Below are 17182 nucleotides of genomic sequence, written 5' to 3'. Positions count from 1 at the left end.
CATCCCTGTTTCCAAGCCGTAGAGCCAGCGTTTTGTCCGAAGACAATCTTCCGTGGTCACATGGCCAGTGCGACTTAGACACAGAACGCTGTTACCTTCCCACCGAGGTGGTCCCTATTTATCTACTTGCATTTGCATGCTTTCGAACCACTAGGTTGGCGGGAGCTGGGACAAGCGGCGGGAGCTCACTCCGTCGCGTGGATTCGATCTTATGACTGCTTGGTCTTCTGACCCTGCAGCACAGGCTTATGCGGTTTAGCCCGTAGCGCCACCAGAGCAACTCAAATGGGGACTGGGCTTGGGCACCTCCTTGATGAGGAAAGGCTACAGCGTTTGGGGCTCTTGAGTCTGCAGAAAAGGCGCCCGAGGGGGGATCTGATGGAGACGTTTAAAACTATGCAGGGGCTGGACCAAGAGGATAGAGGGAAGCTCTGTTCCCTCTCACACAAGATCAGAACCAGGGGACATCCACGCCAACTGAGTGATGGGAGAGTGAGAAGAAAAGATTTCTTGACGCAGCGTGTTGTGAGTCTGAGGAACTCCTTGCCACAGGATGTGGTGATGGCACCTGCCCTAGATGCCTTTAAAAGGGGATGGGGCAGACTCCTGGAGGAAAAATCCATCACAGGTGGCAAACCATGATAGGGAAGTACCATCTCTAGCCTTCAAAGGAAGGGACCTCCAAATGCCAGAGGCAGGGGCGGAGGACCAGGATACAGGTCTCGAGTGGGGCCACAGTGGGAGACAGGGAGCTGGACCAGAGGGCCCTTGGCCTGATCTAGCACAGGGCTCCTCTTAGGTTCTTATGTTTGTGAACGTAAAGCTTCTGCTGTATTTTGCAAGGGTAGGTACAGATTTAGAGCCAGAGTCTTTAGGCTGTGTTTGGTTCCTAGATCAAGAACTTCCGAGAAAGCCTCCTCCTGGGTGGGTAAAAGGTAAAGGTAAAGGTTCCCCTTGACAATTTTTGTCCAGTCGTGTCCGACTCTAGGGGGCGGTGCTCATCCCCGTTTCCAAGCCATAGAGCCAGCGTTTTTGTCCGAAGACAATCTTCCGTGGTCACATGGCCAGTGCGACCTAGACACAGAATGCTGTTACCTTCCCACCATGGTGGTCCCTATTTATCTACTCGCATTTGCATGCTTTCGAACCGCTAGGTTGGCGGGAGCTGGGACAAGCGACGGGAGCTCACTCCGTCACGTGGATTCGATCTTACGACTGCTGGGTCTTCTGACCCTGCAGCACAGGCTTCTGCTGTTTAGCCTGCAGCGCCACCACGTCCCTTTCCCTGGGTGGGTGAGCCAACTTAATTTCCACCTGAGCCCGGAGGGCTATCCGAATGTACGTAGAGGGAAGACTTCCAGCAAAATCCCCTCCGTTTCTCCACCCGCTATGCCGTGGCTGCATGCCACGAGACGTTTGAGAAAGGGGGGCTTCTTTGCTTTCTAGGTTTTTGTTTATTCCACAGGGCTGGCTGGAATCTATCAATGGGTTGATGCACTTTTTGCCCCTGGAAGGAGGAGGATGGGTCTCGGTGGCCGGCCCTGAAAGACCGGCCTGCAGCCCACAGGGGATTAGGCCCAAATCCAAATTTGCTAGTCTTTTCAGATGGCACAAGGCTCCAACAAGACGGCTAGGGTGGCAGCCCTGGATGTTTGGGGCTTGGCTCATTTGCTCAGCCAGGGGATTTTCAAAACACTTGGCTTCTAAAATGGATGCCGTTCGATGCGATTTTGCGGCCATGAGCTGGTTTCCTCAGTGTAGACGCCAAAGCTGGGTGCTGCCTAAAGGAGACTGGGAATTGTAGTCCAAAAAAAGAAGTAGAAAGAGCAGGGCAGGTTTCCGAGGGAGGAACTCTTTTTTTTTTTGCCCTGCGCCTCCCACGTGGCCTGGACCCAAGCCTGATGGGACTTGTCATCCAAAAGGGCCCAAGCCATGCCTGAGAGCAGACGGATTCCCACCGCGCATGCGCGTCCCGAGGACGGGCGCGCAATCTGGTTTCCATCTTGCCAGGATCCTCGCCTTTCCCGCCCCGCTGACGGCTCTTCCCGGGGCGCGCGTGCGCAGAAGCCGACGGGCGGCACTGCGTCGGGGAGAGCGCGCGCGAGCGAGCGAGGGGCGCGCATGCGCAGAGCCGTGGTGGTCGGAGTCCGTCCTCCCGCTCTGCGCTGGTGCCGCTTTTTTCCTCCCCTCAGGGCGGCGCGGCCTTTATCTTGATAAACGTTCCGCTTCTTTCTCTCGGGCCGGGAAGGAAGGAAGGAAAGAGGAGGACGACGACGAGGAAGAGGAGGCGGCCGGGCGAGGAGGCGAGGGCCGCCGCGGCTCCCGCGGGCCCAAAAAGCGGCGGCGCCTCCCGACGGGCTGAGGTAAATTCGGGCGCCGCTTGAAGGAGGAGGGAGGCGGAGGCCGCAAGATGGCGGCGGGGAGGGAGGGGGGGCGGGCCTCCCTCGCAGGGTCTTTGTAGGGGGGACGGCTCCGGGGCTTTGGGTGGGAGCCTCTCTCGACCCTCCCTTCTTTCCTGAGGCGCGGGGGGGAGGGGAGGGGCTCGTCCTCCTGTCAAGGCCTGGTGGGACCTCCTCTGCGCAGAGACCGATGCAGAATTCTGCCCATGCCCCGAGGCCCCCTGGTCCCGAGGCCTCCCATTTCCTTGGACGGCGGCGGCCGCGGGGAAGGGAAAGAGGCGCCCGGACCGGAGGGGGCCCCGGATGCGCTCCCCCCACCCCACCCCGTGCGTGTGTTTGGGGCAGCCTCTCTCTCCCCCCCCCGCGTTGAAGGGGGGGGAGGGCAGGGCAACGGGTGATGGCTTTCCTTCCCGTCGCCAAACGGCCCTCCTCGGCTGGCGCCTTTTCTGGGCTTCCCCGGCCATCCTCCGGAGGCCCGGACGACCTGCAGGCCTTGCTTTGGCCTCCGCGGCCCGGCTGGGCGGGGCCAGGGGCGGCCGCGGAGCCCCCGGCCAAGCCTCCCTTCGCTCGGCGTTTCTGGGTGGTGTGGAGGCCCGGTCGCGACGCCGTCTGGGGCCGAACCCTCGCCCGGGCCCCTTATCCGGAGGGCGGCCGGGCGGGCGGTCAGGGCCCGGTTTGCCATCCTGATCCCTCGCTCGGGTCGCGTCCAGCTCGCTGTCTTCGGTGCCACGTTCCCTCAAAGCGGGGCTACTCTTGGATCCTGCTAACTGGGAGCCGCTGGAGGTTGGTTAGGCCCCGAGGGAGCTCCGTGGTCGTGCCTTTTTGTATTATCCTCCAATCAATAAACGCGGATCTGTGAGCGTGGTGTGTGTTGCCTGGTCTTTGTTCCCTCCTTACCCAGCTCTTGCTCCCTGACTCGACTGCGTTGTTGTCGGTCGTAGCTGCGTTCCCCCCCCCCCCCGGAAGGCCCAGTGAAATCCCCGAGTCTTTGCCCCTTGAAGAACTAGATTGACATCTTGGGAGCTCTGGACTCATCCGGAACCTTTACAGCTCTCTGTGGCAGGGGGAAATTGTGAAAAACAAAGAGAAAGGAAGGTTCGCTTGCCTTCAGAGAATGATGTAAAAACATACACTAGCAACCAGTCACATTTTACATTTCTTGATAAAGTATTGAAGCAAGTAAAATGTGAGGGAAATCTAAGAAAGCGGTAGCAACACTGTGAAAATGTAGTAGGAACAGAGAAGGTCTAAGTATGAGATGGGTGGACTCAGTAAAGGAAGCCATTGGTTTTTTAGTTTGCGAAACTTAAACAAGTTTATTTATTAATAGGATGTTTAGGAGGCCACTAATTTGCATTTGAAGAGACTCAAGATGCTTGCAGACAGAGTCTACCCAGAATCACAGTATGGATTTTGAGCTAATAGATCCACCACTGACATGATATTCTCCCTCAGACAGTTGCAGGAGAAATGTAGGGAACAACGACAGCCACTCTTTGTGGCCTTCATGGATCTTACAAAGGCCTTTTACTTGGTTAGCAGGGATGGCCTTTTTAAAATACTTCCCAAGATTGAATGTCCACCTCAACTCCTTAACATCATCAGGTCCTTTCATGGGGAAATGAAAGGCACTGTAGTTTTTGATAGCTCAACATGAGATCCCTTTGACATCCGAAGCAGAGTGAAACAGGGCTGTGTCCTTGCACCGACCCTTTTTCGGATCTTTTTTGCTGTCATGCTCAAGCACGCATTTGGAACTGCAACAGAAGGTGTCTATCTACGGACTAGATCAGATGGAAAGCTCTTTAATCTCTAGATTGAGAGCGAGGACCAAAGTCCAACTAAAATGCATGTGGGACTTCCTCTTCGCTGATGATGCAGCCATTGTTGCCCACCCTGCTGAAGACGTGCAACAACTCGTGAATCATTTTAGCAAGGCTTGGAGGTTGTTCATGATTTTGTGTACTTTGGTTCAACGATCTCTGACACTCTCCCTAAATATTGAGCTGGATAAACGCATTGGCAAAGCAGCTACCATGTTCTCTAGACTCACAAAGACAATATGGTTTAATAAGAAACTGACCGCATATACCAAGATCCAAGTCTATAGAGCCTGCGTTCTGAGCACACTTCTCTACTGCGGGGCATCACGGCTTCTCCCAATTTGAAGAGACCCTTGTCCAGAAGGCTGAGGTAAAGAGGCAGTTCCTAAACCAGCAAAATCGGAGCTGGACAGGGGAGAGGTTGTATTTGTCTTTAGTGTGGAAGGGATGGTCACTCTCGAATTGGCCTTCTCAGCTACACTAGACACTGTTCAAAGTCCTCTATTTAGAGTATGTTACCATAGTCTCTCAGGAGTGAAGGATGCCTAATCTAATTTGCAGAGAAAATGGCTTAGGGGCACATAACAGCAAAATCTAGGAAAATTCTGTGACACTTGCTAACAAAGAAGCAAAATGAAAAGAGGATGTATAAGCTGACAAAATATAATTCACGTGTTACCTAAAACAGCATACTGCTAACATGGTGGTCTCAATTATCTATTCTATAGGATCCCTTAAAGCTCTGCAGTTCTTAAGAATATTATTGATGCAGTATAAAAAAGAACATTCTCAGGCTTCTTTCTACTTTCAAAAATTAAGACACTGCCATGGTGCTAACCTGCAAGTGATTGACTAACCAGCCAGGGCATGCTTTCATACCTACGGAGGACTTTGGAATTACAGCTTCTCTACCACCAAGCCTCCATCATCACTGTGTGCCCTTGTACACAGATTTTCCATATTTGCTCTATTGGCATGGCTGAATTCATTTCCCAGTATGCATTTCTTTTATGAGACAACCCACAGAATAATTTAATCAGCAATTTATATAGCTTTTGTTAAGCACTTTAATTCTGTAGATTTAGTGGTATTTGATGTTAACAAGTGGGCCTCTTATTCCTGGCAACACATATTATTGTAAGACAGTATATTGGTTCTATTGAAAGCAATAATTTATTGGTTTAAGGGTTTATAATTTCCTATTTTGCCTTTAGATCAACCATAAAGAAATGTAATTTTAGTCTCTGATTAGCAGATCAGACCAAAAGAAAAGAAAATTGAAAAATTAAAGAAGAATGAAAAGTTGTGGCACTTTAAAGACTAACTGTTGTATATTAATGTGAATGTTTGTGGACATGTCCACTTTCTCATAAATGTTGTGAACACTGATGTTGAAAATAATAGATATCATAAAATAATCATTATAATAAAATAAATGATTTTCTTTCAAGTTTTAAAAGGTTGTATTAGACAATTGTGTTTAAAAGCTAGCTGGAATGTTAAAAGGGGATGTGCAGATTCAGTCTTCACCCATACTTCCCATGCTACAGAAGGTAAAACAGCAAAAGAATTTCTGAAGTCATATGTGTGCTTTAATTGTAATGCAATGAATAAGTTTTCATGCACAGAGAACTCTTGTACAGTATCTATAATGTAATACATAGTAACTGCAAAATTGGAAGGGGCCTTATGGATCATCAAGTCGAGCCCCTGTCAGGGCGGCACAGTGAGGAATCTGAACTCCCAGCCGCTCGTTCTATAGCCAGATGCCTAAACCACTGAGCTCTCCAACAGCTTCTGTCTAGTTCATTTCTTTGTTGCAGAAATCTTTCTGATTGCATTTTTGTTTGCGTTTGAAATGCATTATAAGAGTGTTTCAAATTTAGAACTGCTAATTATCCATAACCCCTTCCCTTGTATATAGAGGTCATGTTTTGTTTCTACATGCTTGTTTTGTCTCTTCATATAAAATAATTAATTACTTGGTTACTAATTTGAATAGTAAATCATTTCAGAAAAAACAAGAACATTAAGTTCCACGAGCAATATTTGCAAATGAAGCAAAGTGGAAGGATGCATCATAACCGAGAAACAGCTGTTTTAAACCATATTTTTCTGTCTTCCTGTGATTCTGAGGTCCCCAAGCCTCTAACCTAACACACAGACTTCAAATCAGAGGTTTCTCGGGAGGTAGTTGAGGTGAAAAGGTGGATGGACACTCAGGACTGAATTAGTTGGGTTAGAGCAGTGGTTCCCAATCTTGGGTAACCTAGGCGTTTTTGGACTGCAGCCCCTAGAAATTCTGGCCAGCACAGCTGGTGGTAAAGGCTTCTGACACTCGGTATAACAGACAAGACCTCTGTAAACAGATATTTTGCATTTTTAACGATAAGTCTAACATGTTGTTTTTAATGCAGTAGGCCAGGGATTATTGCACCAGGTTGTGGTGTTGCAGGATACTCACTATTGTCCTGCTTGCTTTGTATCATCTACAAAGTGACGCTGGATAAATCCAGTCCATTTATTCTGACCTGGCATCTAGATGAAAAAAGATGTACAGTTGTGCCTCGACTTACAAACTTAATTGGTTCCAGAAGATGATAGTAACTCAAAATGGTTGTAAGTCAAAGCACCATTTCCCATTGGAATCCATTGAAATGCAATTAATCTGTTCCGGCCGAAGAAAAAAAATAACAAAAAAAGTCACTGCAAGACCCATCGGAAACACGATTTATCCCTTCTGGCTGAAAAGGGGGGGAGAGAAAAGCAATCAAGTGTGCAAGACTAATTGGAAATGCAAAGAAAGCAAAGGAAAAAGCAAACAGCACATCGGAAATGCAAAGAAAACAAATGGAGCACATCGGAAATGCAAAGAAAACAAAGGAAAAAGCAAACGGAGCACATCGGAGATGCAAAGAAAACAAATGGAGCACATCGGAAATGCAAAGAAAACAGCAAAAAGCAAGGGAAGCATGCAAGACCCATCGGAAATGGGGATCCCCCCAAAAAGCAACCAACCCCCCAAGACCCATCAGAAATGGGGGAAACTCCAAAACAAACAACCCCCGAAGACCCATTGGAAATGGGAAAAAACATTACAAAAAGCAACCAGGCCCCCAAGACCCATCAGAAATGTGGAACCCCCCCAAAAAACACAAACCCCCCAAGACCCATCGGAAGCGGGGGGTGGAAACTCCAAAAAGCAACCAAACCCCCCATGACCCATTGGAAATAGAGGGGACAAAAAACAAAGCCCCCAAGACCCATCACAGCACATAAACCACCCCCCTAGCCCAAAACCACGTTGCAAAAACACCCAGAACAGTTTTTAAAAAGCAGAAAGCAGCACCTTACCTTACCAGTGAGCCTCCTCCGATCCGCACACTCTCTAACTGCTGGGGTCAAAGAGCTTCAAAGAAGCAGCCTCTTCGCCACCAACAGTTAGCAATTTGAATTTCCTGCCTTTCCCCCCTGCCTTTTTATGTTCGTAACTGCAAGTCGAAGCAATATTTTGCGGCAGTAGCTGGTCATAACTCAAAATGGTCATATGTCAGGGCGTTTGTAAGTCGAGGCACCACTGTACTGAAATATTTAACCACTTTGCTGAAATATCTGTCCCATACTGGCTAGCAGAGAGTTCTTACACTTATAGAAGTTTCTTAATACTTCTGTGAGTGTGAGAAATCAGTGCTATCCAGAATGGATATGGGACAGATGCTTCGTTATGAGTTTTTGTTTTTTGTTTGGTGGAGTAAGTGAAACAATATTTTGTTTTAAGTCAGTAGTTATTATAATTCAGTTTTAGTAGGCTGTTATCCTACATGTGGTGTGAGATTTTGGAAACGATTTATTCTACAAAAAGCAATTGGCAATGTAATTAAGTGTGCAATAACTTTGATCCTTGAACTTTGAGTCATTGAACTTTGGGTCCTTCATGAATTATCTCGGTCATCTATCTGTGTCTGGCGTCCCTGTTCCCTCTTTCTTTTTTTAATCAAAATGTAATTGATTTTACGGTAAAACTTGATGTTCCTCTGAAAAATAGGGCTATTAGAGAAATTGAGGTAAGTACTAATATCAAGTTGTTTAGGTTTACATGTAGCATAGTCATCTTGACTGAAAAAATTATATATAAGAAGTGCCTCTTGGCTTAAACTAAGGGTCCAGTATAGCCCAGAATTTTTTCTCACAGTGGCCAGCCAAATACCTATAGGAAGTGGGCACAACAGCATCCTCTGACTTTTGTTCCCCAGTATGGTTTTCCAGAGCCATAATGTTTCTGATAGCAAAAGAAATGCATGGCTTAATACTGATGTATCTTAAGTGAAAATAAGGGGGAAAATATTAGCTTCAGTTTTGTGGATCTCAGAATAATAGTGCGCTTTTTACTTCATTCCTGCAGTGAGGTTTTCCTTTTGTCATAGCATAAAATGCTTCATTGTGTATGTGATACCTGACAGGAGACATCTGAAAGTACTTCTATTTGAAAGTATTTCTATAGACACTAATACTGGGTATCTCAGCTTCTTGCAATCGTGCTGTTAGATGCCCCAAGATAATTGTCCTTGCTGCTATTTTACTTCCATATAACTTTTTGGGGCTTGGTCATTTTGACTAGAAACCTAGTGACCGTTAGCAGAATGTAACTGCCGGTAATAGCTCTGGCAGATCTCTCTTGTGCAGGTGGAGATAATGGAGTTCATCTGTCACCCCAGAAGCAGGTTTTCTGCTTGCCCAGAGGAGATACCGAATACTTCCTTGTGCAAGCTCCATAGTTGTCCTGCTATTCACATCACAGGCCATTGCGTGGGTAGAATGACTGGTAAAGATTCTACCTGGAAGTTGGGTGGGCAGGGTATCATTTGTGGTGGCTACTTCCATCGGTATCTCTTATATTTTGTATGCAGCTGCGAGCTGCATTCTAAGAAAATGCAGCTAATGTGTGTTTCCTGTGTCCAAGGTTGAAGGACCATACATGTTTGACCCTGCCCTGAAGGAACAGGTATGCAGTTTGGGGATGTCGCTAGTTACCTCCACCTCAATTTTCAGTGGTATATTGGCTGTGCCTGTATGTGGATTGAGGTAGTTTCACTGCAGTGACCTTTGTGCCAATAAGCTCCAGACCCGATGACTTTCTGTCTATATGAAACTGCCATCCAGGTTGGCTCAGATGCAGCAGGTGGCACAGATTGTTGTATTGAGATTGCTGAGGGGAGTGACTTGCTCAACACATATAGCACATCCTTGAAAGAACTGTCTTGGCTGCCATTTTATTAGTAAGCCCAGTTGGGAAGGCAAAGTCCTAGTCCTCTGAGGACCAGCTTAGTAAAGGTTGTCTTGCCTTGTAGAGACTCGTCCAACCACCGTGCTCTTCAGGGGAGTCCCTTTTGAGGTCCTGCTGACTTGCTTCTAACAACAGCATGACAGTGAGGCATCTCTGGTGAAATCCACCTGCTAAAATGATAAACTCTTGTTCTATGCAACATGTGCTTTAAGCAACCATGAAAACCTTATGTGTTTGCTTTGGTGTTTCTCAGCTGTGAATTGATACAAGTTATTTGAAACTTTGTTTTGCAAAGCCTAGAAATCTGTAATATGCTTGTTTATAATTGTTTGGAATGTGTGGTTTAGATGGGTTTGGGATCTTTTAATTAAATGGGACATTTATATTTTAAATAAAAGTTTCTTTGTCCAGTCCTGAGGAAATAGGATTTGGTGGTTGTAAGAAAGTTCGTCCTTCCCCTCGGCGGGAAATAATAAAGGCTGAGTCTTGATAACTTTAACAGCAGAAACTTTATTCTCTCCTACATCCTCCAGCACACTCTTGAAAGGTTCCAACAGTTTCAAACTTGGCAACAAGCCTGTATCAACATTGTCCAAACTTTGATTAAAGTCCCAAGGGGTTAACGGCGTTGGTCCCCATAAGGTCCCTTGAACTCCGGTGGAGGGGGTGGGAGGCTCCTCATCACACAAATTGTCCCACAACATTTGTGCCTAATCCACCCCCTCTCGTCAGGACCCTCGTCAAACGAAGCTGTCATCCGCTCCCGCTACAGTTCGATTTCCCTCGGCGCCACGATTACATTCCATTCCCTCACGGCAATATGCAGAGAAGTCCCTCTAGAAATCGGAGGATCGGGCAAAAGGCCGCCCACTTTTAGATGGGGAAACTCTGATAAGCCCCTGGGTGCGAACCCTTTCAAATGCCCTCCGTCTTTCCTCCCGCTTCTTCTTCTCGTACTCCTCCACCACAGTACTAAACCACACACCCCCTCCTTATCTTTATATTCCTCTCCAACTGTCACTTCTGACTCCTCCCACTCCCCTTCAGCCAAGCATACCTCCAACCTCCCCTTCCCTTTCTGTCAAGTCCTTTCCCTTTTCTTCTCCACTTTCACCGCTAGCCAGTTGATCCTTTTCTCCATCACTGTTTTTCACTCTCACTTCTGCGGACGGCACACTTCTATTTTCTACACCTTCACAGTGGTAAAAGAAAACCCTCTCCCGTGAATTTTTCAATCTTCTCCCTCATACCTTCTTATAGAATTATAGAACTGGAAGGGAATCCAAGCATCATCAACTCCCTGATGAAGGAGAAATCTACAGAAAAACTTCCTTCAGATGGCTATCGATATTTCAGTAAAAACCTAGTAAAAATGAAGGAAAGTCCACCACCTTCTAAAGCTGCCCATTCCCTTATCAAATAGCTCTTGCTGTTAGGAGGTTCTAACTGTTCAGTTTATTTATTATCTAAAATATTGATATCCTACCTTTCTCTTCATAAAAATCCAGTGCGGCCTACAATAAAATATTACAATATTTAAAAAGAGTTAAACAGATGCCAAATTAAAAACCAATGGATCAAAAAAGTTTAAACCCATTTTTAAAAACACATTACAGCCCCATTTATATTCAGGTAATACGTTCTTTTAATTTGTATCTCTTGATTTGGGTCCTGCCCTCTAGAGTTGCAGGAAACAAGCTTGCTCGATCATCCACATGATAGCCCAGATATATTTCAATGGCTTTCATGTCACCTCTCAGGTTCATCTTTTCTAGGCAACACACACCCAGTTCTCTCAAGCTTTCATCATAAGATTTGATTTACATGTGTATGGAAAAGACTACATGAAAGAGAATGTTACAAAAGCAACCTGCTTCTTTAAGTCAGACTACAGTGGTGCCTCGCATAGCGAGGTTAATCTGTTCCTGATTAACCTTCGCTATAGCGAAACATCGCTGAACGGGGCAGGAAAAGCCATTGGAACACATTAAACAGTGTTTAATGCGTTCCAATCGGCGCCTTTACTCACCGTTCAGCGATGTTCCGGGATGGCCGGCAGCCATTTTCGCGCCCTCCCCTCGCTTAACGAGGGCGCGAAAACACTGCGCGCGGCCATTTTGGGCCATTTCGGGGCTTCCGGCGGCCATTTTGGGCCATTTCGGGGCTTCCGGCGGCCATTTTGGCTGCCAAACAGCTGGTCGTCAGGGCCTTGGTTTGCGAAGATCGGTAAGCGAAACACTTACCGATCTTCGCAAAGCGAGTTTCACCCTATCTAAAAGTCGTTGAGCAATCGCATTAGCAATCCCAAAAAAGGGATAGCTATGCGATTTCGTCGTTGTACGGTGCGCTCGTTAAGCGAGGCACCACTGTATTAAGTTCAACAGCTGTAGTGAAGTGTGTCCTCTCCATAATCAGTGCCATTTACCAGTTAACTGCACATTGAATTTTACAAAGCCGTAGTGTAGTTTTGAATGTTCTTTAAAATTGATGAGGCAGGTTTATCTGAAAACACATGTAGTTCTTTTGCAGCTGAGTTCTATTTGTTTTCCGCATTTGTTAATATATTAAATAACATAGTTTTGCCTTTGCTGTGTCATTGTCATAGGTTGTACAAAGCAACCCATCACATATTTACCAACAAGTAAGTTTACTGGATAAAAATGAAATTGAATGTCTAGTCAGTGTGTCTGGGGTTAAATTATACATAATTTTTTGTATCATGGCTTAATTTTCTTTGCTGTCTTGTTAGTCATGTTCTTCGAATCCTTATATAAACTAATAAAATTTACAGTATTTGAAGACTTGCTGTAGTTGGTGTTGAGTTGACTATAAAATCCTAGTACATAAACATGATATTCTGTTTAAAAATTAAGCATTCATCAGAGTGATAAGAGTTTGTTCACTAAAAGGAGTAGTTATTTGAAAATAAATCAGTAGGAGGCCAGAATCCTATTGGGTTTGTGTAGCATAAACCCAAGATTGTGTTTAACTAGTTGTACAACTGTTTGGGCTGTCTCTTTCACACACTCAGACATACCCATATCATGCACTCAGTTGCACACTTGTTTGCTTGCCTGAATTTATAACAGATGATCAGAAAATTGTAAAACCTGTTTGTACACTGTGTACAATATTTCCCAATAGGATTCTATCTAATGCCTTTTTCTGACAATTCCCATACCAGCAGTAGAGCCACATTAGAAAGTAGTTTGAAAGATGAATATAATCTAATTTTTGTGTGTTTGACTTTCAGCTTTGTGGTGTTCTTGGAAAGTTTTGCACCCCTTGTGAATTCTGTGAACCTTGGCATTGCCAGCCCATTTCTGTTGGGCCCTCCTCCTTTACAGCTTGCTCAGATTAAGACCGTGTTGGCTCTTCATCAGTTGAACTCAGTTGCTTCGAACAGTTCTGTAGCATCTTATGCTTTGTTAAATGAGGCATTCCTGAAAATTGCCATGTTTAATCCTAGAGGAAACATGCATCCAAGAACAAGGGGACCTAATGTGCATGGTCCAGTCTCACATGGGCCTTTTCAGAGGCCTGGGCCTGGGCCTGGACCTAGATGTGGACCGGGTGCTCTTCCAAGACAGCCCCCACCTGGTCCTACTCACAGAATGCCCCAGAGATTCATGGGACCGGAAATGAGGCCAGGATTTCCAAGGTCAGATGTTCAGATCTCACAACACAGAATGGATCCAAGACAAGCAGGAGAGAGAATGAATATGGAAAGGCAGCAGAAGGAAGAAGGATGTGGCACCCATTGGGATAATTCATTTTCGCATGGAGGCAGTAGCCAGAATCAGCCTAATTCTGGAAGGATGGCAGAACATACCCCACCTGTTCAGAGCCGTTATACGAGTGAGAGTGCCTCAAGTATCCTAGCAAGCTTTGGACTGTCTAATGAAGACCTGGAGGAACTCAGCCGCTATCCAGATGACCAGCTAACTCCTGAAAACATGCCTTTGATTTTAAGGGACATCCGAATGCGCAAAGTGGCTCATCAATTGCCTAGCTTGCCTTCTCAGAGCAGAGAGAAGGAAGCCTTTTGCAGCAATGATGGCCGTGGTTCCATGGTCAAAAGCAAGGTAATTGATTATGGGCATGAAAGCAAGTATGTATATACTGACAGTCCCCTTGAAGTAAAAATCTTTGATTCAGATGTGCCAGATGAAGGGAGCACGAAAGGATTTCAAGCCCAGCAGACTGCTTCTGTGTCTGCTGCACCCTCCACTGTGACCAGTAAACAGATGAATGCTGTTGAAGAACTCATAAGGCAGATGGGGTTCCAGAGAAGCACACCAAGTACTCCGTCTTTCCCCCCCATGGATACTTCCAACAAGGGGCCTGGACTGTCCCTTCCATCAGCTGGAGCACCTCCAACCGCCCCACCCATGATTTCACCTGTAGTACCACCCATACCTCCGCCCTCTATACCACCTGCTGTCCAGCAAGCTTTGCCTCCATCGTCCCCTGCTCCACCCGTAATGCCAGCTATGAACCAGCTACCACCACCTTTTAGACCTGAAATACTTGGGGATGTAAATAGGAGTGAAAGGATTCATCATGAATCCAGGGCTCGTCCTCCTGGCACCCAACCTGAGCATACCAGTGGTCAGAAAAAATATCAGAAAGAAGCTGAGAATCCAATTGAATCTCCTTTCGGTGTCGTGAAAGCCTCTTGGCTTCCAGTTTTTTCACAGGCGGATGCCCAGAAGATGAAGAGGTTTCCGACTCCATCTATGATGAATGATTATTACGCCGCATCTCCAAGGATACTTCCACATATGTGTTCTCTTTGTAATGTAGAATGTAGACATATGAAGGTGAGTCAGTTTTTTCCTAAGAGATTGCATACACGTACACCATGTTCTGCGCAGTGGGGCTTAATTGACCTATGGATTATGGTAGATGTTATTTCCGTAAAATAGCATTTAAAAAGATTGGAAATAAATGCTTTGTCTGATTTGGACACTGCGCTTCAGTTCTGTCTGACTGTCCTCAACAGTTATAACGCTAGTGACAGTTAATTATTTAGGGTTCGTAGCAACTATTTGATTCCCATCTGAGTCAAAGGAAATAGAAAAATTAAGGACTGGTCGATACCAAGAGTTTTTACCAAACTCGTGGAGGCAGTGGAAGACAGGAGGGCCTGGCGTGCTCTGGTCCATGGGGTCACGAAGAGTCGGACATGACTCAACGACTAAACAACAACTCTACCAAGAGAACAGTCCCTTAACTTCCTTTATGCAAATAGAACTGGCTTACAGCTGTACTGACATCAACAACTGTGATGTTCTGAAACTGGGGGACCTCATATTAGCTGACTCAGCAGTGCCCTTGAAATACTGAAGTAAGGGGTGTGTGCACGTGTGTGTGTGTGTGTGTGTGTGTGTGTGTGTGTGTGGCCAAATCTGTTCTCTCCCCCCCTCCAATGCTGTGGTATGGAAATACCACCAGTTAAACATCAGAAGAAGGGTTGGCTTTTTGTCTGTGAAAATGAACATTGGCCCTTCCCTTGGCAAAGCAGGTACGACAGCGACTGTTCAAATCAGAAATGAATCCTTAAAAGGGTGGTGTAGATAGCTGAGTAAAGCCTTCAACGACTAATCAACTACAGATCTTTTGTGTTTTCCTTCACCTCCCATTAGCCCTAGACTATGTAGCCAGGGGTGAGGAATGTTAGTAATTAGAGTACAAAGCATTTAAAGAGCAGAATGTTCAGGAATTTTCCTAGAACACATGACTTCTAGATTTTCATAGAAATCTTTTTTATTTTCCTCTGGGTTCCTAGTATGCACTAGCTTCTAGAGGGGATAGAAGTCGTTAGACGTTGTAGATAGACATGGTGTTGAAGTTCAAATCCAGCAAGGCACATTATTAGAATGAAGAAAGTATTTTATACTATTAGAGAATGCAACTAGGAGTAAATATTGCTTAGATTTTACTAGTTGAACCATAGCAGTTACTTTGAATTTCTCTACTTTTAAGTCAAAATTTGAAAGCTTTGTGTGATTACAAGTTTTGTAAGTTACATTAGACCAGTCGTACAATGAATTCCCGATCTTCGTGTGCACAGTGGATGGATGAGCTGTTCACCTGATGAGAGACAGATTCGCAGTAGACTAAAATGACTGTGTTGGATGTACAGTATATTTGACACACACAGTTCCAATGGAAATGAGGATATCTTAAATTTTTCAGGATTTCTCTTTTCATCTTAGTTTCAGCTGGATCTGTACAGTATTTGACTAATTTGTTCTGGATCCAGACCTGGGATGTAATACAATAATGAGATGGTCACTGATCCTATATATAATAAAGATATACATGTTTGATTGCCCGGTTACCTAACAGGAAGGGAAAACAAATTTTAGAACAACATGTCCATCATTTACAGATGTAGCATTCTGACCATGAATTTGGGGGTGGGGGCAAGATCATAGCAACATAACTAATCAGTAGTATTGCCAGAAATTTAGGGGCAAACTAAGATTTGCAATACTGATTTTGATTTCTTTTCCCAGCTTCGTTCTGCATTTTTGTCTCAAGTATTTCACAGATTGATCTGATGGGTATTATCACAGAACTGTGCATTTGTTTTATCTCTTTACACAAACACACGTACATATGTACGTATCTCATGAATCAAGCATGGATTGCCTTCTGTCCTCATTAACTGTTTGCAGCAGCCAGAAGGCCTAACATATTGTGTCGTGTTTAATAATTTCAAACACTAAACTGATCTGAAGGTATTTTGCATGGCTGCAAAGAAGGAAGTTCCACTGAGTTCATTGTGGTGTTCTCAGCACCTTGAAGGAGCATTTAGTTGTCCAACTTTTTTTTTTGCACTATACTTTACCTCAGCCACGTCTGGGTTTCTGTTCATGCAGCATCAGTGCTTAAGGCTCAGTTTAAATGAATTATGTATATAGAGCTTGTTCACCTACATGAAACTATAATACATGTTTTTCTTTTTGCCACTGTTGCTGTCTACATTCTGTACATATATCGAAAGAGAAAGCAGCCCTTGCTTGTTATCCCACATTTTATGAAGGGAACGAAGTGTGGTGAAGGGGAGAGAAAAGTGAGGCTTGGAAGGGTGCTCCTTTTCTGGCCTTGTTGTTCTTCCTCAGAATGACGGGTTATGGTTTCCCAGTAGCCCTTCCTCTCGTCCTGGATGAATGCAGTGAAGGCCTGGTGAAGGGGACAGCGCTGTCTTGCAATTACTGTGAAAAATGCTTGGCCTTTGATAATAGCTAGGAAAGGGAATTAATTCCATGGTTTGAAAACAAAGGAATGGTTATCCCGGTACCTCTACCATGAGACTGTGGTATCTCACAAGGTACTATGGGTAAGATACAGTACTTTGATCATAAGGCCCATGGACAAAATAGAGGTGTATATTATTTGGAGCTTGCTAGGATGTCGGCGAACCAGTATACATGGTTCCTCAGCCTAAAATACTTTTCTTGTGCAGCATTTCTCGTCTTAAGTGTGCATTTATATGGAGTAGTGTTTATTAGAAATAAGTGTTAATATCTTTGTAACTGAGGTTTTTAAGACTTTGGGCTCATGTAACAGCATGTTCCTTAACATTATCCACCCACTCCCTATTCCCCCTAAAACATCTTTGCTATTTGTAACCTGAATAGGGCCAGTGGAAATGGAGTCTTGTA

At 45.2% G+C, this 17182-nt stretch overlaps 1 protein-coding gene across 3 annotated transcripts in view; it reads left to right on the top strand.

The window, feature by feature from the left end:
- The first annotated feature begins 2142 nt into the window (after positions 1-2142).
- ZNF638 (zinc finger protein 638) overlaps positions 2143-17182 on the top strand; it is a 50990-nt gene continuing 35950 nt past the window's right edge. For 2 of the 3 annotated variants that reach the window (XM_020795163.3, XM_073002186.2), the window contains exons 1-2: positions 2143-2363; positions 12760-14329. In XM_020795163.3, coding sequence (XP_020650822.3) covers positions 12962-14329 — 1368 coding nt within the window. In that variant the 5' untranslated portion in view covers positions 2143-2363; positions 12760-12961. Of the gene's footprint in view, positions 2364-12111; positions 12148-12759; positions 14330-17182 lie in introns of those variants that run through there. The other variant, XM_078394418.1, reaches the window with a different exon arrangement.

This window comes from Pogona vitticeps, chromosome 5 (assembly GCF_051106095.1).
Source record: "Pogona vitticeps strain Pit_001003342236 chromosome 5, PviZW2.1, whole genome shotgun sequence".
NCBI lineage: Eukaryota > Metazoa > Chordata > Lepidosauria > Squamata > Agamidae > Pogona > Pogona vitticeps.
This window is presented reverse-complemented; position numbering and strand designations above follow the sequence as displayed.